Source organism: Anoplopoma fimbria, chromosome 14 (genome assembly GCF_027596085.1).
Source record: "Anoplopoma fimbria isolate UVic2021 breed Golden Eagle Sablefish chromosome 14, Afim_UVic_2022, whole genome shotgun sequence".
Lineage (NCBI taxonomy): Eukaryota > Metazoa > Chordata > Actinopteri > Perciformes > Anoplopomatidae > Anoplopoma > Anoplopoma fimbria.
In genome coordinates this window covers 1,830,643-1,853,384 of record NC_072462.1, presented here as the reverse complement: position 1 = coordinate 1,853,384, position 22,742 = coordinate 1,830,643, and the positions used below count along the sequence as shown (strand labels likewise).

Here is a 22,742-nt window from a genome sequence, read left to right as displayed (position 1 = left end):
CGTTTATGATGTAACTTAAGGCACATGAAATAAAAAAATACTATGATATTATTGCACAATATTGTCATCTTATTTCAGGATTGGATCTACAGTGACTCTGAAGCTATTTAAGGGGACATTTAAGGGGAAATACACGGGCATATTAGTGGCAGACTGGTTTCAGATCCTCCTTCTACATTCAGTTTTATTTTTCAGAAAATAAATCTACAGCCACAAATGTTGGTCACATTTCCGTAATAGCTGAATCTGAAGGATCTTTCTCAAAATGTTTTCTTATATATGTTACACTTATATATTGGTATGTGCTAAAAAAGTCAACCCTTATTGGCAAAATAGTTGCAATTTTTTTAAAATTAAGTATATTTCTATCAAAATAAAATAAAATAAAATAAAAAAATGTAAATGTAAATTTCCCCTTGGGGATCAATTAAGTGTTGTCTAAAAATAAAAATAAAACAAGTTTAAAAGACAAAATAATTAATTATAATAAATAGCAATAAAACTATAAAATAATTAATTATAATAATATATATATTAAAAAGTAAAATTGGAAGTATTATTATTATATTTATTGGAATGAATATATTATAGAAAGAATATAATGAAATATAATAATAATATAATATAATAAATAGCGATATAAAAGTGTATTTTTTAAATAAATATACCCCTTGGAATATTATATATTATATTTATTCTTGAATAGAATATTACTTTTAAAATAAATAATAATAATGTATAACATGTAGGTTTGTTTTTATTAAATGGGATTCTTGTATCCATAGTTGCTAGGTATTCATATTTTTTATGTAGTTAGTAAAGAGTGTTTTTGGGAGTATAGAAGTATAAAGTCCATGCTGTACAACGTGTTCTCTGACTTCACTCCTCCCACTGATCATATGACCTCCGACAGCTCCACTTCCTCAAACCTCTCACCATCCAGTCTGCACGCTCATTCAACAACACGCCTCCTCCTCCTCCTCCTCCTCCTCTTCCTCAGTCAATAGAGAGAGAGCAGGAAACGAAACCATCCAGTCTGTGTGTGTGTGGACCCGCATGATGGAAGGTCTGAGGAGCGGAGACGTCACCCTCCTGCTGCTGCTGCTGCTGCTCACCTGCGTCAGGTGTGCTGCGGCTGGGGACAAACTGCGCAACATCATCCTCATCCTCACCGACGACCAGGATGTTCATCTGGGGGGGATGGTGAGTAGAGCCTGTCCGGAACACACTGATCAATAAACCACCTGTACTGATCCTAAAGAGAGGGGTGAGGTTAAAGCACCTGTAAACACACCTGTGAGTGTGTTTACAGCAGCCTGGCATTGAGTTTAGACTCATGTTGTCATACTTTGTGGTGTTTTTATAACCTTTATATCCATAAAGTAAAGAAACAGAAGTTTGAAGTTGGGCTGCTGTTAATGCAGGAAGCTGTTTCAGACACCTTAAAGTCTGTTAATCAATTCAGTTGATCGGCTGATAATTCCTCTGCAACTATTTTGAAACAGCAAAACACTTTGTTTTTATCCACAGCATTAAAGGAAATACAAACATGACAAAAACAGAACAAAGGAAACAAAACAATACACAATAAATTAATTAAATATCAGTTAACAAAACAGTAGAAAACAAGACGTAGGAGTGTATAAATATACCCCTTGGAATATTATATATTATATTTATTCTTGAATAGAATATTAATTTTAAAATAAATAATAATAATTTAATTACCCTGAACTACCCTGAGCCTTCCTCGTAGCACTTATTGAATTCGTATTTGTTTACTGCACTTATCCTATTCGTAGTAGTCTGTAGCAATTATTGTTTTCGTAGTAATTTGCCTCTGCACTATACTTTTGCTCTGGTTTATGCTTTAAGATGCTTGTTTAAGAAAGGAGATGCACTTATGACTTCTGGTGACTAGTAGTTCTCTTGAATACCTATGTTGAATACACTTCCTGTAAGTCGCTTTGGATAAAAGCGTCTGCTGAATGACTGTAATGTAATGTAAATGTAAAATGAGTTGACAGCCACACTAGTGACTCTGTGAGGCTGTAGTTAATGCTACCATGCTCACAAGGACAGCAGGTATAATGGTTTACGATGTTTAGAGTCGTAGTTTAACGTTAGCATTTTCTTATCTATGGATGAAGGGAATAGAGCACCACAGAAATGACATATTTTTAGGCCAACAGGAAGTTAGCATTTAATAAATCGAACCAAGTCACTTAAATAAGATAATTTAAGTTTCTATAAATTGCCCCGTAATAACACAGTGGGGATTGAGTTTACGGACCGCTGAGGAAAGCTATGGCATTATTCAGTTTCACCAACATTCCTGGGAAAAATCCCAAGTGGCATTTGCCGGGAAGTGAGATCCATAAAACAAACACCTGCAATTACAGCGTGTCGCCATAGGTGTCGCCAAAGAGTACGAAAAACTGAGATCTTTGAGATTTAGTGGTGACGTTGCAGATTGCACCCAACTGATACTTCTACCATTCAAGTAAACTATGGTGGCCTACCAGTAACGTAAAAACGTGAAAGTCTCTCTCTAAAGTCGGTGTTTGGTTTGTCCGTTCTGGGCTTCTGTAGAAACATGGCGGTGCAACATGGCCGACTCTTTGAAAAGAACCCGCTCTGTATGTAGATATGAAAAACTCATTCTAAGCTAATGAATACAATGAACCCGATTCTTAGTTTCAGGTGATTAAACACAATGAAAACATTCTAATTAATATTATATTCCATTTCTACCAATAGATCCACCTATTTGCTACACACTGGCCCTTTAAGTAATGCATAAATGACAAAAATGGGATACTTTTTTGTCTTATATGATAGTAAATTAAATTTGTATTTTTATTTTAGACTGTTTGGACAAAATTAGATGTTTCAATGCATCAACTTGTGTTCTGGGAAACAGCAATGGGCAAACTGTAAATATTGATGACTTGCATTTTAGATAAATCCGACCATTGTTATTTTTTCTATTCATTTATTGATCGTGGTCAATAAGATGTCAGAAAATATTGGAAATTTCACAATATCCCCGACACAAATTGGCGTCTTCAGGTTGATTTGTTTTTCCAACCAATAGTCAGAAAACTTAAAAGAATATTCTGGTAACTGTCGTCATATTATAGCAAACAATTAATCCCAAAAAAATATTCCCTTGTGTTTTTTTTTTTTTTTAAATGTTTTGCATTGTGTACATCTTTTCTTAATCTGTTGTTGTTTCTGTTCTTCAGACCCCCATGAAGAAAGCTAAATCTTTAATAGGAGAAGCAGGAGCAACTTTTGTGAATTCTGTAAGTACATTTATAATACATTTAATATTTCTATTTTATGACACTTTATACTTCACCATATGAATAATATTCTGTACTTTTACTGCACAATGAGTACTTTTACTGCACAATATGTACTTTTTCTGATGTATAAATAATATTCTGTACTCTGACTTAAGTAAAGCCCTCTGATGTTACATGTTTTTAAATGTTGTAACATAAAGAGTTAACACATCCTCCTCTCTGCTGTCACGCTCCTCTTTCATAACCCCCCCCTTCACCCTCCTCTTCCTCTTCCTCTATCGCCCACTCTCTCGCCCCCCCCCCCCCCCCCCCACGTGAAGTTCACGGTGACGCCGCTGTGCTGCCCGAGCCGGAGCAGCATCCTGACGGGTCAGTACCCCCACAACCACGAGGTGAGGAACAACTCCGTGTCGGGGAACTGCTCCAGCCCTCAGTGGCAGAGCGGACCCGAGGCCTCGGCCTTCCCCGTCTACCTCAGCAAGCAGAAGTACCAGACGTTCTACGCCGGGAAATACCTGAACCAGGTGAGAACATTTTATAGACAGTTCTGGGTTTTGATTAATGTGTTTTATTATTCTTTCTGTAATATTCTTAAGTTTTATTGGATTCTGTTTTTATTTTACTATCTAACTTGAATATGTTCTGAAAGGTGCTATACTATTATTATTATTTTTATAATTATTATTATTTTTATTATTATTATTATTACTATTACTACTATTATTATTATTATTATTATTTGTATTTGTATTATTATTATTATTAATAATCTTTTTTATTAATTTAGACACAATATTCTAAGGGAAATTTTTTATGAATTAAATAAATACTGCAACAACTAAAACTATATTGCAATTATACAAATACAGTTATATAATAAAATATGTTATCGTATACTTTTATTCTTACTTTAATACTATTGTATTGGATTCTGTTTTTTTTATTTCACTATTTTACTTTTAATTATGTTTTGTGTTAAAGACAAATGCAAATATTATTATTATATACTTTAAATTACAGGGAATAGTATTTGGCCTGGAAAAATTTAATAAATACTGCAGCAACAAACAAATATATTGCAATAATACAAATACAGCTCGCCTCACCCACCCTCAGCACCTCTACTTCCTGAAACACACTTCCAATTTTTACTCTTTAGTCATTTTAACAACAGAACTCATTGTTCTTTAGCCGTGCAGACTGCTTGGTGTGGCAATGATGATCCACCACTTTTCATCTAGCCGCAGGTTCAGCTGCACTTTGTGTTTACTGCTAATTAGCATATGTTAGCATGCTACATCACATTAAACTACATTTTCCTGTTTTTTCTTTTTCTGCCGTCAGTACGGTAAAAAAGATGGAGGAGACGTCGGCCATGTTCCGCCTGGCTGGGACCAATGGCATGCACTGGTGAGTCTCACGCACATATACACAAATACTACTGTATAATCTCAAGTACTCCTTCTGTTTTCACAGCTTCTTCCACTTGTATGTTACAGATGGGGAACTCGCAGTACTACAACTACACACTTTCAGTCAACGGCAAAGAGCAGAAGCACGGAGACAGTTATGAGGCGGACTACCTCACGGACCTCATAGTAAGTCTGGAGTGTGAGGACTTGTGCTTTTACCGAACCTGTGATCAGCAGTATTCTCCTGCATCAGGACATCAATAGGGACACATTTTATGTGAAGGTTTATGGGAAGAAATTAGTTCGTTCACCTCCAAACTGTCTGAATCAGCTGCTTTCACAGAAATACAACATTCTTTGTGGGCCAGTCAGCAGTGAGAGAGGTTAATCATCAACAGCTAGATGGTGGAGTAGAAATGCAAGAAAACTAGATAATAATGCTGAATTTATGTCATTTAAATATAATTTAAATATTTGCATTTACATCTTACAGTATTTGAATGAAGACTTTTGGCTTTTCCTCCATGAGTTTATGAGAGCTGAACTGCAGTAATGTTGTTCCCATATATAAGAAGTATAGAGGACGTAGTCATCGTGACGTCACCCATTGGTTTGTTGACTGATGTTTTGAAGCCTCAAGTTTGGAAAATTCACCGTCGCCATCTAGTTATTTTTTTGCAACCAGTGAACAGGAAGTGACCATATATGGACTGAGGAGGAGTGACGTATAGACACCGTATACGTCTCTGGTGTCGACCTGTCAATCAGTGTGTAGCCCCGCCCTAAAGCATCCCCTGCTTTATGGTCTGTTTGACTCTAAATGGAGCATCATTTACTAAATGAACATCATGCTGTATTGAAGAAGACTTGAAACTAGAGATTGAGACCATAAACTCATGTTTACAATGTTTACTGAGGGAATAAATCAAGAGAGAAGTAGAGTCATTTTCTCATAGACTTCTATACAACCAGAGGAGTCGCCCCCTGATGGACAGGAGAGAGAATGCAGCTTTAAGATACTGCTACAAGAGACGTTTACGGTGTCTCCACGTCACTCCTCCACGTCACTCCTCCACGTTCCAAATATGGTAACTTCGGTTCATGGGATGCAAAAACTTCAGTCTTCAAACCAATGGGTGACTTCACAATGACTACGTCCACTTCTTATGTACACTCTGTGTTTGAACAAAAAAACTTCAAAGTAATCCATGCGATACTTAGCAAAGCTAGCAGTGGATAAGTAACATCAGATGATTAACAGTCACTTAAAAGCTTTATGCTTATGTCACTTACTTCCAAGAAACTTCTCTGGTAAACACAAGCTTTAGTGGGATTCTTTGTGGAGAAACTCAGTTTAACAGGAATCAATTAATCCATTTGTCGACATAATAGTGTGAGTGTTTGTCAACTGAGAGTTCCTTTTTTACGAGGACAGACCTAGTAAACTGAAACCAAGATGAAAATGAATTTAAAAAAGAGCAGAAAAATTATAAAGTAGCCAAAAATCAGGAAACAATCCATCTAGTTAGTTGGACTTAAACAAGTTTATGCCATAAGGCAGTGGACATATTCATAATCTAAAGTACTCTGAGCATTTAAAGGACTTATTTAAAACCGTGTGGGAGCATCAGTCACACCTAGAAGCATGTGTCTGACCAGCTGTTATTTCACATCCTGTGGTGTTAATGACTCACAGATGCAGCTCAACGTTCCCTCTTCACTCAGCTCACTTCATTTCACTTCCTCCCACGATCTCTAACACACCATCAGTGTTTCCACTTAACCAATTCTGACTAACAAACACGCTGATGTTGTTTCAGTCAATATCAAATGTGACATTTTGCATTTAGTCTCTGCTTTTTTCCCCTCCAGACGAACCGGTCCCTGAAGTTCCTGGATGACCGGAGTCCTCAGCATCCGTTCTTCCTCATGTTGTCTCCTCCGGCTCCTCACTCTCCATGGACCGCGGCGCCAAAGTACCAGAAGGAGTTCAGCAACGTGAAAGCGCCCCGAGACGGTAGCTTTGACAAACCCGGCAAGGTGTGTCCAAAGTTATAGTAAGGAACCTTTAACTGGTCCCGAACCAGTCTCAGCTTAGTCCTGATCCTCTATAGACCTCCATCAGTAAACAGACCATCAGAGAGAAGATCGTCTGTTTCTATAAAGTTATTCTTAAAGCTCGTCATCAGAGCCACCGGGTCGGATTCTGGAGAAACCAGATGAAATCTTGAAGGTTCACCAGAAACTCCTTCAGACCAGACTCCAGCAGAGACCAGTCCACCGTGGACAGACCAGATCCTGCAGAGACCAGTCCACCGTGGACAGACCCAGATCCAGCAGAGACCAGTCAACCTTGGACAGACCCAGATCCAGATCCAGCAGAGACCAGTCCACCGTGGACAGACCCAGATCCAGCAGAGACCAGTCCACCGTGGACAGACCCAGATCCAGCAGAGACCAGTCCACCGTGGACAGGCCCAGATCCAGCAGAGACCAGTCCACCGTGGACAGACCCAGATCCAGCAGAGACAGGGTCCACCGTGGACAGGCCCAGATCCAGCAGAGACCAGTCTTGTCAGACTGTCAGACCCTGCTGCAGTAAAATTAGAGGCTTTCTAAAGGAACTCTGGTGCTCAGAAACACTACCACTTTTGTCCACAGGGGTCGCCAGAATCAACACAAAATGAAACTTCCTTTAAGTCACTTTAAACATGATAACTGGTCTTATTATATAATCTTATAATCTGTGTTTGTGTTTCAGGACAAACACTGGCTGCTCCGTCAGCCTGTGAACCCGATGCCAGAGAGCTCTCTCGACTTCCTGGACAACGCGTACAGGAAAAGGTACAACTAATCAACAATTCTCATCTTTCAGACATGATGGGGGTCGCTTCACTTCTTATCAAATATCTCACCAGTTCTGGTTCACTAGAAGTTATGTTTGAATGAACATGTATGAAGGTATGATGTCTTTTTTTGGGGGGAGGTTATGTTTTTAGGTCGGTTTGGAGGCAGAATTACAAAAAAAACACAAACCTGATTTTCATGAAACTTGAAAGTGTAGAATGTTTAAAAGAATAACTCAAGAAATGTTGTTGTTTTTTAAACAGAAAGACAAAGAGGTTAAATTGTGCAAAATATCCCCAAAATTATATTTAAAAAATGAGAAATGCACCTGTCATAGTTTCTATATTTTTTATACTCCAAACATAGTAGAAATAACATTTATTTTTATAATCAACACAAGTGACAAGGTGTTTATTTTTTACCTGTTTACTTAATATTTTATTAAACTTTTTTTTATACAAAATGTGCCAAAACATGAGGAAAATGTTGGGTATATAATAAAGAGAATAAGAATAAGAATTGAAGTATTACCCTCTAAACTAAAAAAGAAATCAGGTTTGATTTGAATTAAAACACTATTACTCCAAACTTTTATATATATAAAAAAAAATATTTATTTTTATTGATATATATTTCTATATTTTTATTATATATATATATATATATTTATTTTTATTTATATACTTTTTTATTTATGTATTTTTTTATATATTTATTCTTAATAAGTTCTCCTTTTCTGAATATTATTTAACTAAATCTTATTTAAATATTTTCTGACCTCAAGACTTTGTCTCTGCATAAACTTTATGTCACCAAATTTAAAACTTTAAATCATCTTTATAACGATCTCTTCTGCAGGTGGCAGACGCTGTTATCGGTGGACGACATGGTGGAGCTGCTGGTCAAGAAATTGGAGAGCATCAAGGAACTGGACAACACCTACATCTTCTACACCTCGGACAACGGCTACCACACGGGTTCGATTCCCTCCGCTGGTCCTCACATGATTAAAGACGATTCACTTCCTGTTTGTCTTTAACAACAACGTCCTCACTGTTCACAGGTCAGTTCTCTCTACCCATCGATAAGAGGCAGCTCTATGAATTTGACATCCGGGTCCCACTCATGGTCCGCGGTCCGGGAATCAAACCCAACCAGACGCTGCAGGTCGGACACACACACACACACACACACACACACACACACACACACACACACACACACACACACACACACACACACACACACACACACACACACACACACACACACACATCTACATTATAGTTATAGTTTCATTGAGTTTTTTAATGATCTTTGTTTGTTGTACTCCTTTAGGCTCCAGTGCTGAATATTGACCTGGCTCCGACCATTCTGGACATTTCTGGTGTCAACCTGTCGACTGTGAATGTGGATGGACAGTCGTTCCTCTCTCAGATGGTCAGATGCTTCTTCTTTTTTTTATATATTATGATTTTTATTGTTTCCTTCAGAGACATAAAAAAAGACAGTCAAATGTGTAATACTGATGGATATTAACACAAATGTATACACATCCTTACACATACACATATACGTACATCCACACGCATATTTTTACAGAAATATATACAAACATATAAATAAAATTTAATTGAATAAAATTTAATTTAATCACATTTAAGTTATTTTTAATTAAATTAAATGTGATTAAATTAAATGCGATTAAATTTGATTCAATTACATTTTATTTATATGTTTGCGAATAAAATACAGATTGTAACAGTTATACATTTACATTGAAAATTAAAAATACATTAATAGTAATGATCTATATTCTTATATATATATTTAAATTTCAGCTGCTTCTTTAATTAATTTTCTCAAAGTTCCTTTTTCCTAAAAACTTAATCTTCTCTCTTCCCATCAGGCCCCGTCGCTGCGTAATGGAACCACTCGTCCCTACTTCCTGGTTGAATACAACGGAGAGGGACAACCAACGAAGGATCCAGCTTGTCCCAAACTGGGACCTGGACTCTCTGTGAGTATCAACCACAAAAAACGAATCTGCAAACTATTGATTAAATTTAGTTTATAAAAATACTTTAATCTCTAAAAAGAGAGGAGAGAAGCTTTGTAATAGATTTAGCTGCTCGCTAATGTCTATCTGCATTTTCTTTAACCTCACTGAATAAAAACACTGAAATCTGTGAAGGTTTTCAGATTGACCAGGATCTTATTCCATTCTTGGATGCTTTAAAAGAAAAAGCTGATTATGCAAAGAAGGTATAGACTCTTTTAGGGACGCTACAATCTCCCCTTGAGGCACCTTGAAGCTCTGCTTATTCGCTCAGAAACTAACAGAGAATCAAACAAGCTACGAGGCGGGATGAATTATTCAAACATAATCTGACCAGCAGGTTTATTCAGTAGCTCTTCTGGAGCTTTCGATCACATCGCATGGTCTTAAAGATCTCTGTGGAATATGAATTTGAAGATCTAGTGTTACGTGACATCTGTGCAATCTCCAGCTGCAACTTTATTATTTCTCAGAGGGGGAAACTAGTTTGGTCTGATACACGCCGTTAAAAAAACAACAACAAAAGAGACACACGTGACAATCTGCTGTCGCTCAACACTTTAAATGTTACTAAAAAAACACCAATCAGGGTGCGACTTTCAACCTCAAGTCCTCCTCACTCTTTACTCTGAAATATTCCATAAGAAGATTAGAACCAGCCTTTTAAATAAACGTGTAAATCCTGTTCCTGTCATCGGCAGCAATGTGTAAGATGTCACCTCATCATACAACATTGGTGAAACAATTAACGACCTCAAAGGAAGCCAGAGGGGAGAACAACCCGTCTGTCCTCTTTAAACTGCCTTAGTAGAGATGTTTAGAAGTGTGGTTGTATGAGGTACTTCTACATAGTCGGTGTTTTACTACAGTAGATGGAGTTTAGAGAAACAAACAGGAGAAAATATGCTCTCCTCAAAGATACCAGACTCCATTCACAAAAACAGGGATTTAACCTCTCAAAACACAGTTGGCAAAGAAATGAACTGCTGTGGACGTATTTTAGACACATAAAAGAATCAATATCAGTTTAAGTGAACGCTATATTTAGAATATTTTCACCTCTTTATCTTGATGTCATGCGGACATTTATGACGGGGAAATAAAGCTGTTATTTATGCACTCTTTAAAGACACCAGACTCCATTGACAAAAACAGTAATTTTACCTCTCTGAACACAGGAGTTGCTGGTCTACTGCTGCCTCTGTTGGTTAGTTTGTTTGTGTTGTTGTGTGACTGTGAATCTGAACTCACCTTTTAAAAGACCAAATTCTGACGGCAGAGACATTCCTCAGTCTTTTATGACTTGTACGCACCACATGTTGTTATTTCTGTCCTCTGCAGTCAGCAGGAAATATTTTTGGAGTCGACTCTTTCCTCCTGCAAATACGCCAAAAATGGCAAGAATAACAACCTGCTTTTTAAAACATCACTCTTTAGTGCAGTTTCTGGTCGAATACTCCAGGCTTTAAATTAAAAATATAGTGACAATAATTCAAAACTTTATTTTTATCCAGCAATGTTTCCCAGACTGTGTGTGTGAAGACGCCTTCAACAACACCTACGCCTGCGTCCGGACCCTCGACAGCAAAAACAACCTGCAATACTGCGAGTTTGCAGACAACGAGGTACTTAATGACTGTAAATGGTGGAATGTAACGAAGTACATTTACTCCAGAACCGTACTTAAGTACACATTCAATGTACTTGTTCTTGAGTTTTCTGCCACTTTATTCTTCTCTTCCACTACATCTCAGAGGTACATATTGTACTTTTACGACATTTGTCTGTCAGTTTTAGTTTCTTCTCAGATGACAGTTTTTCTTCCCCTTCCTGTTCAGTTGAATGTTTGTGGTAAACTGAAGGATGAAGTGTTTCCTTCATGTGTTGAGAAAATCCTCCTACTTCTTCAGATAAATAAACTCTTTAAAAAGCCTCTTGGATCAGCTGGAAAATGCATCAATGTCACAAAGCTGAAAACAGGCTGTTTGTTCTTTTTAGAGATACGAGGTCCTCACAGGAACATGTGATGATCTTATAGAATATGATGCTTTGATGTAGATTAAACTAGACAACAGGATATGAAGGAGTTAACATGCAGGAATTTTACTTGAAGTGGAGTATTTTCATAGTTTAGTTTTACTACATTTAATTTCTTTGTGTCTCCAGTCGTTTGTAGAAGTGTACAACCTGACGTCGGACCCCCACCAGCTGGAGAACATCGTGAAGAAGGTGGATCCGGCCGTCCTGCAGGCGATGAACCAGCGGCTCATAAAGCTCCAGTCCTGTCAGGGCGACAGCTGCCGTGACACCAAGCAACGATGAAGCAACACTCTGGAGGAAGTCGCCAAACATCCGTCATCCTGCATCATCCTCTCAGAGGAGGATGGGGTTGGTTTATCTGACTGTTTGATCAAAGGCAACTTTCTTTGATCTGCCTTTTAAATAACCATATTTTCCCATTTTGACATGTCTCAATAGGAAAAAGTTCAAATTTAATGATGGCTGGATTCCATTTAGCTGCTTCAGTTTGAGGGTCCTCGTATCGTGCATGCTGGGTCACTTTCACACCTTTATGGTTTACGGGGACATTTGATGAGAACAGAGCCATTGGTAAAGGAAACGTTTGACATTTTGGGAAATACATCCTGCTGGATGAGAAGATTGATACCGTCCGTACGATAAATATGTAGTTAAAGCCAGCAGCTGGTTAGCTTAGCTTAGCATAAAGACTGGAAACAGGAGGAAACAGCTAGCCTGGCTCTGTGATTTTACAAGTATGTGCTGGACTTTTTCTTGGTAAATAAAGAAGAAAAAGTCCTTGTAGTACTATAAATATATTTTTTAAATTTTACACGTTTTTTGGACACGCTCTCCACCAGAAGGCAGATAAGTATATTTCCCAAAATGTCTTGCGTTTCCTTTCATGTTATTATTAAAACGCCTGTGTTTTTCTTAAGATTACCAGTCAAGATGTCTGCTGTGAAAATGGTCTGGGTTTCTTTTCTTCCGAACTGTGCTCAAATATCTCAAAATAAGAGTTTATTATATGTATAATAAACTCCTAAGCCAGTTCATATATTATGCAGATCTACTGTCAGTCCATGTTTTAATGTCTTTCTGCATATAAACTGCACTATTAACATCTGTTCTTTACAATGTTAATGGTTCAAAATGCAATCGTAACATTTTTATACCAAACGATAAACAACCAAAGGTTTTAATAGTTTGAGATTTTGGGAAATTCGCTTCTTAACTTTCTTGCAGAGAGTTGGACGGGAAGATTGGTTTCACCCTCATGTCTGTCTGTTATGTTTAAAGTGCTCACCAGCAGCTTGTTAGCTTAGCTTAGCTTAGCACAAAAAATTGTTGGAAACAGCTAGCCTAGCTCTGTTAAAAGGTAACAAAATACAACTCTAAAGCGCTATAATTAAGATGTTATGTCTTGCTTCTTGAATTCATACAAAAACATAAGTGTCTGGTCTTTATGCTAAGCTAAGCTAACCTGGCTGTAGCTTCATATGAGCGTGGTGTCCATCTTTTCATCTAACTCTTGACACCAATTTCCCGTCAAATTATCTCTTTTAGCTGAACCTATGTTTAGTCTTTGAGCTCATACTTTCAACTTCTAATGAAAGAAGTTGAAACATTTAGTCTTTTTTTGAACGGACACCATCTGTCGTGTCCGATTATTGCTCCAATTTTGTGCCTCAGATTTTAAGAAAGTGCAAAACTTTTAGAAAATGTTTAAATCTCATGTTTAATATTTTTACACTAAGTATTAACGATGACATTTATAAAGAGCCTTTTTTTTGTGAAAGATGATTGCGTGTTGGCGATTTTGTGACTGTGATGAATTAATCGAGGGGGAAGTTTCACCTGGTAACATCTGAAATGAGCACTTTGATCCTGTGTGCCTTGTGTTTGCACTGACGAGGCTCACGTGCCTTGAATGTGAATGTATTTTGCACTGTGAAATTAAAATAAATCAAAAGAAGCATTTAACTTGTCATGTGGATTTTTCTAAGAGGTGTTTCACAGAACATTTGTAAACAATATATAAACGCTAAATATGAGTAAATTAACTATAAACGCACTATAATTTAGCTGTAAAAAGCCATGAGGACATTTTAAGTGTTTATTCAGGTACAGTTTTAGTAATATAATTAATTAATATAATTATTATTTCAACTGTGTTTCACAATATTGTAATTAATTACATAACACTAACACTTGTATCTGCTTACTGGGTGTTATAAACCATTTATTAAATGTTTATATACTGCTTATGAATACTAAACGGGGACTTTAAGTGTTTTCATTCTGTATGAGTGATGTGAATTTTCTTTGCATCTTCAGTGCAGAAAATTAATGTAACTCATGTTTTGACAATTCTGAAGTATGTTATAGGACCCCAGCCAGGTATTTGATTTCATAAGAAAATAAAGATACAGCTGCAAGGGATGAGTCCGATGTTCAAACCAACACGACCTTTGACACTTTATCACACCTACATTAAAGATAACTAACAGGTTTTATGACAGATGCTCATTAATTCTGCTCTGGGCTATGTTTGGTTTTGGCCACGCCGTCGCCCCCTATTGGTCAAAAACATGAGGTCCTGTTCCAACAGCGTTATTAAAGAATATGCAACAAATTAGTGATGTTTGGATTTATGGCCAAACGCATACACACGTTTAAAAAGAACTCTGGTTCAACTGGTAATTACGCTTTATAAAATATCTGTTTTGGATAAAAAACAACTTTCTCTGACTGAATTTTTTAGGTTTCTTTAATAAATCACACAAACTTTAAACTTTCCTCTGACTTACAAACGATGATACAGCAGGCTGAGTCAGTGGCTTTTTTAAATGTAGGCTGGAAACAGTTGTTATTACACCAATTTCCCTGATTTCATCTGCTCGGTTTTACTGTTTACGGGTTCTGACATTTTTTGTGTGTAGTTCATGTAGTACTTCTATTGCTGTGATTTTATGTTTTTCTGTTATGTTTTATGAGTTATTTGCCTGCTATGTGAAACACTTTATAACATTGTTTTGATAAGTATTATACAAATAAAGATTTTTTTATATTATGATGACAAAATGATGACACCATGACATTTCCAAATGTAAATATCAGTTGAAACGTAGTGAACTGTAGCTTCCGTATTAAACCTTGTAGTTGCATTTGTTAAACACTTTCAGGCATCATGTTTCAATAACACTCTTTAATTCTGAGAGTTTTATTCACAAAAGCACAAATAATTGAAAACAGAAGATGACATCACTGTGAGCACGAATGACAGGAACAAAGTGGGTTTAATACAAGAGCAAAATTCAGCTGGCCGTATACAGAAACATTCTGTATTAGTACTACACACTTCCACTAGAGGTACTTGTACACAGCTTTATCCTGCAGGGTCTGAACCTCTAACTTGACGGGGCATTTGTACAAGTGCGACAAAATTGTCTCTGAGTATCCGATTAGGAAGTAAAACTTCTGTGGTGGTAACTTCTGAAGCATTAAAGCGCACACTACGAGCACGTTGCCGCGCCTTTTGATCACGATCTCATTGGCCAGGCAGCTGTGGAAGGTCCCGAACATGAACCGCCTCACGAACAGGTCCTCTACGGTCCGATCAGCTGCTCCCTCCTCTCCTTTCAGGTTACCTGGAAGTAACAGGAAGGGTTGTGTTAACATTGTCGTCAAAGGGGAAAAGACCAATTAGTTATTAAATTTAAGCATCTTGGATTCAATCTGGATCTAAATCTTGACTTTAAGAACTGAAAAAAATGGTAAAAACACAAAATACAACTTTTTAAACCAATTAGTCAGGATATTTTTGAATGCTATGATACTTTTCAACGTGTCCTATTGTGTTTCATATCGGTGTCAGGCTGGGGACACATTAAATCATTAAAACACCAGACCTAAAGCTGTTAAATTGCCCGTTAAGGAGCGTGTTCGTGCTCACCGGTATGCTGTGACAGCCATCCTTTGCGGTGGCCGATGTGATGAGGTGGCAGTGCTTGCTCATACGTATAAGGTTTGTCTCCTTTGCCCACTCGGACACGAGCTGCTCGATTCTGGAAAAGAAAAGAAGATAAAGAAAGACAGAAAGAAAGAAAGAAAGAGGAACAAATGTCAGATGGGAACAATCTTTGTTTAGAAGCTCGCTGGAAAAGTTAAATAATAACTAGATCTAGCGAGATGAGTTAAATCCCAAATATGCAATGATTTTTTCTACTTCAAAGGCTATACTTTTGGGAGATATCGTCTTAAATTATAACTCATTTTGGTGAGTGAATACAGTTTGATGGTTGACTATGATGATGATTTGTGGATGTTTACCTTGCAGCACACTGCGGTGACATGGAGGGCTCTGCTTCCAGAGGAGCCGGACCTGAATAAAGAACTCTGCAGAGGAAACAACATGAGACTTTTAAATGATGTTTAGTTGTAGTTCCCAGTTTAACCCAGCTGTTTATCCACCCTATGTTTATGCATTTTAATAAACTATAAGTTGTGTTTTGTCCACAATAAGACACCCAAAAAGGTGCTGATTTCTCTTTAACTAGTTCACATTACCTGCCTAGCAAACTGAATATATAAAGGAGTATATATACATGTTAAACTCAGAGGAATCAAACGTGAACAGGACAGACATGAAGCTGCCAGCTGCTGCCAGGTTAAACCATTAACGTTAGATCCTGAATAAACATGCTCTCAAACCGAACAGCTGAATAAACAGAGCACATAGATGAGTTAAGATGTCGAAATGTGTTCATATTAATGTATTAAAGGTTTAAATATAAGTATTACTGACCAGCAGCCTCACGCTCACTGTGCTGCTCAAGGACGCCGCCATCTTTGTTCAGTATCAAAATGCAGGGCGCGTAGATAGCTTACACTATATGCACAAATGAGTTGTTATTCCGTTATAGTTTTAATATTTAATTAATGAAATGATTATAACTCGTATTTAATTAGCAGATTTGTTGTTTTTCCGATAAGCTATGCGTGAACACAGGAACTGTTTATGCGACAGTCGGACATCTGTTTCCACCGGAAGACTGTTGAGCTGGACCAACCGGATGTAGAAAAAGTAAAATAGTTTAGAGAACAGCTAGCGTTCTATACTTTTATTTGAATAGTTATTTGTGGTGTTAAAGTATACATAATACAGATTAGTATCTTAATAATAACGCTTTTTTGTGTTTGTTCTGTGTGTCATCTCTAGTTTTTCCTTTTTGTATTACAGTCTAATCATTTCTATCACTTCTGTACAATAGTTTACCAGTCTACTATATAAATATATAAATATATATATATATATATATATATATATTTATATTTATATATATATATATATAAATATATATGACAAATAAATATATTATAAACAACCTCCAATATATATATCAAATAGTAACAAAACCTGAACAATATATATATATATAGTAGGGTATGGTAGAAACCTGTTATGGCTTGTATAAAAACACACCAAAAGACTTGCAAAAGTTAATATAAATATATGTTACCATACACTATTACATTAAAAAAGTGTAGAAGTATAGTTCATATGACAAATAAAGACTTTAAACAACCTCCAAAATGATCAAACAGTAACAAAACCTGAACATTTAAACTTTCATAAAGAGATTATTTAACACAGGGATGTTTTTGCTTTGTTTTCACTTTCTTGTGGAACAGGTGAACTTACTTTGAAAAGACTGGACCGGAAGTGTTGTTATTGTTCTGGAAGGAGCAGCAGAGGTGTCAAGAATCGTTCCCCAGCGGGTCAAAATTGAACAATAACTTGTATTTATTGACACAGGCTGTTTATTTGGGTCTTTAACTCGTTAGTTTGGGTAATTACACGCTCGGTGCACGCTGTTAAACGGTCAAACATGGCGTCGCCGCTGCAGATGACGGAGATGTACGACAACGCGCTGCTCGGGATCCTGCAGCACGTCGGGAACATCCAGGACTTCCTGCAGGTTTACTTCGGGTTCCTGTACCGAAAAACAGACTTCTATCGGCTGCTGTCGGCTCCCAACGACCGGCTGGGCTTCCCTCCAGGTGTGGCGGAGAAGATGGTGTTCAAGGTGGAGTTTATCTGCATGTTCAGGGCCCTGGCAGCTGATTTCACCAGTATATATATACATATGTATATATATATGTATATATATATATATATATATATATATATATATATATATATATATATATATACATATATATATATATATGTGTATATATATATATATATATATATATATATATATATACATATATATATATATGTGTATATATGTATATATATGTATATATGTATGTGTATATATATGTATGTGTATATGTATATATGTATATATATATATATATATATATATGTATATATATATATATGTATATACATATATACATATATGTATGTGTGTGTATATATATATGAATATGTATATATATGTATATATATCTATATATATATATATATATATATATATATATATATATGTATATATAAATACAGTTCAACATCATCTCTAGTTTTTCCTTTTTGTATTACAGTCTAATCATTTCTATCACTTCTGTACAATAGTTTACCAGTCTACTATATAAATATATATATATATATATTTATATATATATATATATATATATATATATATATATATATATAATATTTATATATATATATATATATATATATATATATATATATAAATATATTTATTTATATATATATATATATATAAATATATTTATATATATATATATATATATATATATATATATATATATATATATATATAGTAGGGTATGGTAGAAACCTGTTATGGCTTAAGATAAGATAAGATAATCCTTTATGGCTTGTATAAAAACACACCAAAAGACTTGCAAAAGTTAATATAAATATATGTTAACATACACTATCACATTAAAAAAGTGTAGAAGTATAGTTCATATGACAAATAAACTCTTTAAACAACCTCCAAAATGATCAAACAGTAACAAAACCTGAACATTTAAACTTGCATAAAGAGATTATTTAACACAGCGATGTTTTAGCTGGATTTCTCTCATAAACTGGCATCTTAGTGTGACTTAGTTGCATATGTTCATTTTGAGAGTTTGTATATTTTATTCAATTGTTAGAATTTGCTTTTCTGTTGTCTTCTTCAGCTGTTTAATCCTATTTCTTCACTACTTTATATATAAAATGCGATATTATCACAATACTTCAATCTTTTGAGGATTGCGATAACATATATTGCAATTTATTACCTTTTTTCTTAACTACAAATTAGTTAAGAATTACTAAAGACAAAGCTTTGTCTGTATTTTCTGTTTTTTTAAAGATTAATAAGTGTCCCAACTAAATTCCTGCCCTAATATTTAACTTTTTCTTCCCTCTTCAGACGTTCAAGCTGTTTGAGAAGCTCGCTGAGAACGACCGAGAGAGACAGCGGAGCGAACTGCAGAAGAGAGAAGAGAGTCGACGCATTCCTCCGGCGGTTCAGGAGCTGGAGATCGGCGCTGAGGTGACGGAGGAGCAAAGCACCGAGGAGGAGAAAAGCACCGAGGAGGAGAAGGAGAGCTCTCCTCCAGATGTTCCACCTCCTGCTTCATCAGAAGAAACCGTCAGCGCTCAGCCCGACGACAGCAGCAGTTCAGACCCGACGGCTCAGGGAGACACAGCAGCAGCATCCGGCACAACATCAGAAGTGTGAGTGACTTACAGCGATTGTTGTCCATCAGAGCTTCCTGTTTTTATCACACCGATGACCAGAACATCTGAGCTCAGACACAATGCTTCTTTCTCTTCCTCTAAACTCAGTAAACACTTAAAAAGACAGTGAATATCTTTATTAGCTCTTTCTAATCCTAAGCTGTGTTTCTCCAACATTTGAGTTTGATATATTGACATAACATCACTTAAAATTTGTCTCTGCACTTGGTTGGTTAGTGGTTCTCTGTTTTGAAGCCTGGAGTTTGGCGGTTTGAGTCGCCATCTTTGTTGTTTTTTTTGCAACCAGAACTGACACAAGAGGGTGGAGCCAAAAGTACAACCATATGCTAAATAAGATATTTTTTAGTAAGAAGTTACAGTTAACTTTCATGAAGTGAAAACACATTGTGAAAAGTTTAAAGTTGTAAGATGAAAACAGGGACAACTCCCAGACCGGACAACACCATGGTAGCGACCTGTCAATCAGTGTGTAGCCCCGCCCTAAAGCATCCCCTGCTTTATGGTCTGTTTGACTCTAAATGGAGCATCATTTACTAAATGAACATCATGCTGTATTGAAGAAGACTTGAAACTAGAGATTGAGACCATAAACTCATGTTTACAATGTTTACTGAGGGAATAAATCAAGAGAGAAGTAGAGTCATTTTCTCATAGACTTCTATACAACCAGAGGAGTCGCCCCCTGGTGGACACTAGAGAGAATGCAGCTTTAAGACACTTCATCCCGCCAAGGTTGCCCCCTGGTACTGAGGCCTGTAACGTTAGATCTGTTGTCGTACTTTCTAGGTGAACTGTATGAATGAATAAATGAATGAAACATGTCGATATGACAGTAATGAAGAGGGTTACAGAATCATAATGTTGGTTTTCCTAACTTTTTGTCTAATTATTTTTGTCCATGTTGTGTTTCAGGAGTCAGGAGAAGTTTCAGTCGGACCCCGACAGTTACAACGGAGCCGTGAGGGAAAACTACAGCTGGTCTCAGGACTACACCGACATGGAGATCCGCGTGTTCGTACCCAAGACCGTGGTCAAAGGCCGACAGGTAAAACCAAACATCCGTCCACATCCCGTCACCTGACGTACCGGTGAATACGTCACTGTGAGTTCATTCACATCGTGTTCCCGCTGGCTGTCCTCAGGTCAGAGTCAGTCTGCAGACCAACAGCATGCAGGTGTGTGTGAAGGAGGGAGCCGAGGAGAAGACACTGATGGAGGGGGAGTTCACCCACAAGATCAACACCGAGAACTCTCTGTGGAGTCTGGAGCCGGGGAGCTGCGTGGTCGTGAGTTCAAACACACAAACACACACTCATCTCTCTGTTGTCTGGCTTTTTATTTATTTTTTATTTACCGTCTTTGTCCTCTTTGACCTCCAGCTGTCGCTCAGTAAGGTCTCGGAGGTCTGGTGGAACGCGGTGCTGAAGGGAGAAAAGGAGATTGATATAAACCAAATAAACCGTGAGCGCTCCATGGCGACGGTGGACGAGGAGGAGCACGCCGTCCTGGACCGACTCTCCTTCGACTATCATCAGAAGCTGCAGGGGAAACCACAGAGCCACGAGACGGTGAGGACACATCTCAACACAACACATCGACAGTGGTGGAGAGTAACTAAGTACTTATACTCAAGTACTTTAGAGTTACTGTGAGGAACTTTTATCCGGTCCTGAACCAGTCTCAGTTTAGTCCTGATCCTCTATAGACCTCCATCAGTAAACAGACCATCAGAGAGAAGATCGTCTGTTTCTATAAAGTTATTCTTAAAGCTCGTCATCGGAGCCACCGGGTCGGATTCTGGTGAAATCATGCAGGTTCACCAGAAACACTACCACCTTTGTCCACAGGGGTCGCCAGAATCAACACAAAATAAAAGTTCCTTGTAGTAACTTTAACGAAACATCATGGTTTATTAGATGATTTATATTTTGTATAAAGAATCAGAATCTAGAGTTCTAACTAGAAACTAATATCATCAAATAAATGTAGGGAAGTTAAAAGTACAATATTTCCCTCTGAGATGTGGAGGACCAGGAGTATAAAGTTACATACAATGCATACAATGTTTGAGTAAATGTACTTGGTTACATTCCACCATTGTTAAATCAAAAGCACAAAGTCTTTTTCTTGATCTAGCTTCTTAATTTTGCTTTAAAAGTTCACCAGATTGATGCATTTAACTTTACATTTTACTTAACATTTTCTTCCTTTCATCTAATTATTTGATTAAATGAGCTCCACCTTTACCTGCTTCAGTGATAAACATGTTAAAATAAAACCTTGAAAATGCGACTCCTGAAATCGATGTGACGTGATCTGCTGGAGAGACGAGGTGTCACTCTGTTGGATTTATGTAAAACTAGAAAAAAAAACTGTGAACTTGTTCAGTTGTGTTTTAAAAATCATCTGTTTTTATGACTCCCTCTAGATGGCACTGTGGGTTTAATCAGCATTAACACATACATATACCGTCTCTCTCTCTCTCTCTCTCTCTCCACAGAAGGTGCACGACATGCTGAAGAAGGGCTGGGACGCCGAGGGCTCGCCGTTCAAAGGGCAGCAGTTCGACCCGTCCATGTTCGACATCCCGCCCAGCGCCGTTCAGTTCTGAGGGAACGGACGAAGAAAAAAAAAGAACTGAATCCTCGTTTGGTTAAACGGAGTCGCTCGTTGTGAGGTCGACATTTACCTGCTGCGATGATGTGTCGGACGTGAGAGCGTGAGGAACACAGACGAGGAGACGTCATTATATCAAATGATGATTTGATGTTTTGGCCGTTTGGAATCTGATAAATACGTGTACTTTGTTAACCGATTTGCTCTTTATTTAAAAAAAAACTCTTCAGTGCCTATTATGATGAATTCTGTTGTTATTTTTCTGTTTTGTTCACATACTTATTCCCCCAAACTGTTACAGCATTTAGTCGTCTCTCAGCAGCCAAGTTTCATCCAAATGTAGCACAAACATTTACACAAATCTTCCAGAAAATGTGCAAATAGATCCACTGCAGTTATGCAAATATTATGACTCAATTCATAGAGCTAGACATCTTTTTGTCTGCACCATCTTTGAGTTTTGTGGCCAGTTTTCACATTTCATCCAAGCCTCCAACAGTCGGACACAATGTGTAGAAAATGAAGGAAATGTAACGTTTCTGTGATGAAGGTTTTTTTTTTTATTTTATTTTTTTAATCTTTTCCACCAAAGCCATGTGTAGAAACCTTTTTTTTTTTTTTTTTGCAATACATCAAGTTTTTTTTCGGAATTTTCAGACTTTTCCACTCAGTTTTTTTATGCACATTTAAAAATGCTCATAAAAACATGTAGAAGGAAAAAGACTTCTTGTTCCTGGTTG

General features: G+C 36.9%; 3 protein-coding genes across 3 annotated transcripts; 2 read left to right on the top strand and 1 right to left on the bottom strand.

Moving 5' to 3' along the window:
• The first annotated feature begins 906 nt into the window (after nucleotides 1-906).
• Nucleotides 907-13,620, top strand: gnsb (glucosamine (N-acetyl)-6-sulfatase (Sanfilippo disease IIID), b). The gene is made up of 13 exons (XM_054612275.1): nucleotides 907-1,203; nucleotides 3,249-3,308; nucleotides 3,632-3,835; nucleotides 4,656-4,721; nucleotides 4,811-4,909; nucleotides 6,596-6,763; nucleotides 7,485-7,567; nucleotides 8,429-8,547; nucleotides 8,634-8,737; nucleotides 8,909-9,010; nucleotides 9,480-9,590; nucleotides 11,144-11,254; nucleotides 11,796-13,620. Exons 1-13 carry the CDS (start codon nucleotides 1,057-1,059, stop codon nucleotides 11,949-11,951), a joined length of 1,530 nt encoding a protein of 509 aa, XP_054468250.1. The 5' UTR covers nucleotides 907-1,056; the 3' UTR covers nucleotides 11,952-13,620.
• A 1,241-nt stretch (nucleotides 13,621-14,861) lies between these two features.
• mrps24 (mitochondrial ribosomal protein S24) lies at nucleotides 14,862-16,690 on the bottom strand. Its single transcript, XM_054612517.1, has 4 exons — nucleotides 16,456-16,690; nucleotides 15,981-16,046; nucleotides 15,604-15,715; nucleotides 14,862-15,298 (listed from the first exon to the last, which is right to left on the bottom strand). Exons 1-4 carry the CDS (start codon nucleotides 16,495-16,497, stop codon nucleotides 15,015-15,017), a joined length of 504 nt encoding a protein of 167 aa, XP_054468492.1. The 5' UTR covers nucleotides 16,498-16,690; the 3' UTR covers nucleotides 14,862-15,014.
• A 668-nt stretch (nucleotides 16,691-17,358) lies between these two features.
• On the top strand, nucleotides 17,359-22,561 carry nudcd3 (NudC domain containing 3). Its single transcript, XM_054612516.1, has 6 exons — nucleotides 17,359-17,737; nucleotides 19,055-19,362; nucleotides 20,299-20,431; nucleotides 20,529-20,672; nucleotides 20,766-20,954; nucleotides 21,887-22,561. Exons 1-6 carry the CDS (start codon nucleotides 17,540-17,542, stop codon nucleotides 21,995-21,997), a joined length of 1,083 nt encoding a protein of 360 aa, XP_054468491.1. The 5' UTR covers nucleotides 17,359-17,539; the 3' UTR covers nucleotides 21,998-22,561.
• Nucleotides 22,562-22,742: the final 181 nt, after the last annotated feature.

Excerpts from the sequence above, each read along its gene's own strand:
- nudcd3 (XM_054612516.1), top strand. The coding sequence starts at position 17,540 with ATGGCGTCGCCGCTGCAGATGACGGAGATGTACGACAACGCGCTGCTC. Across the intron at positions 20,432-20,528 it reads CCGTGGTCAAAGGCCGACAG|GTCAGAGTCAGTCTGCAGAC; the intron begins GTAAAACCAAAC and ends GGCTGTCCTCAG. Across the intron at positions 20,955-21,886 it reads AACCACAGAGCCACGAGACG|AAGGTGCACGACATGCTGAA; the intron begins GTGAGGACACAT and ends CTCTCTCCACAG.
- gnsb (XM_054612275.1), top strand. The coding sequence starts at position 1,057 with ATGATGGAAGGTCTGAGGAGCGGAGACGTCACCCTCCTGCTGCTGCTG. Across the intron at positions 3,309-3,631 it reads GAGCAACTTTTGTGAATTCT|TTCACGGTGACGCCGCTGTG; the intron begins GTAAGTACATTT and ends CCCCACGTGAAG. Across the intron at positions 3,836-4,655 it reads CCGGGAAATACCTGAACCAG|TACGGTAAAAAAGATGGAGG; the intron begins GTGAGAACATTT and ends TTCTGCCGTCAG.
- mrps24 (XM_054612517.1), bottom strand. The coding sequence starts at position 16,497 with ATGGCGGCGTCCTTGAGCAGCACAGTGAGCGTGAGGCTGCTG. Across the intron at positions 16,047-16,455 it reads CAGTGAGCGTGAGGCTGCTG|AGTTCTTTATTCAGGTCCGG; the intron begins GTCAGTAATACT and ends TTTCCTCTGCAG. Across the intron at positions 15,299-15,603 it reads ATGGCTGTCACAGCATACCG|GTAACCTGAAAGGAGAGGAG; the intron begins GTGAGCACGAAC and ends TGTTACTTCCAG.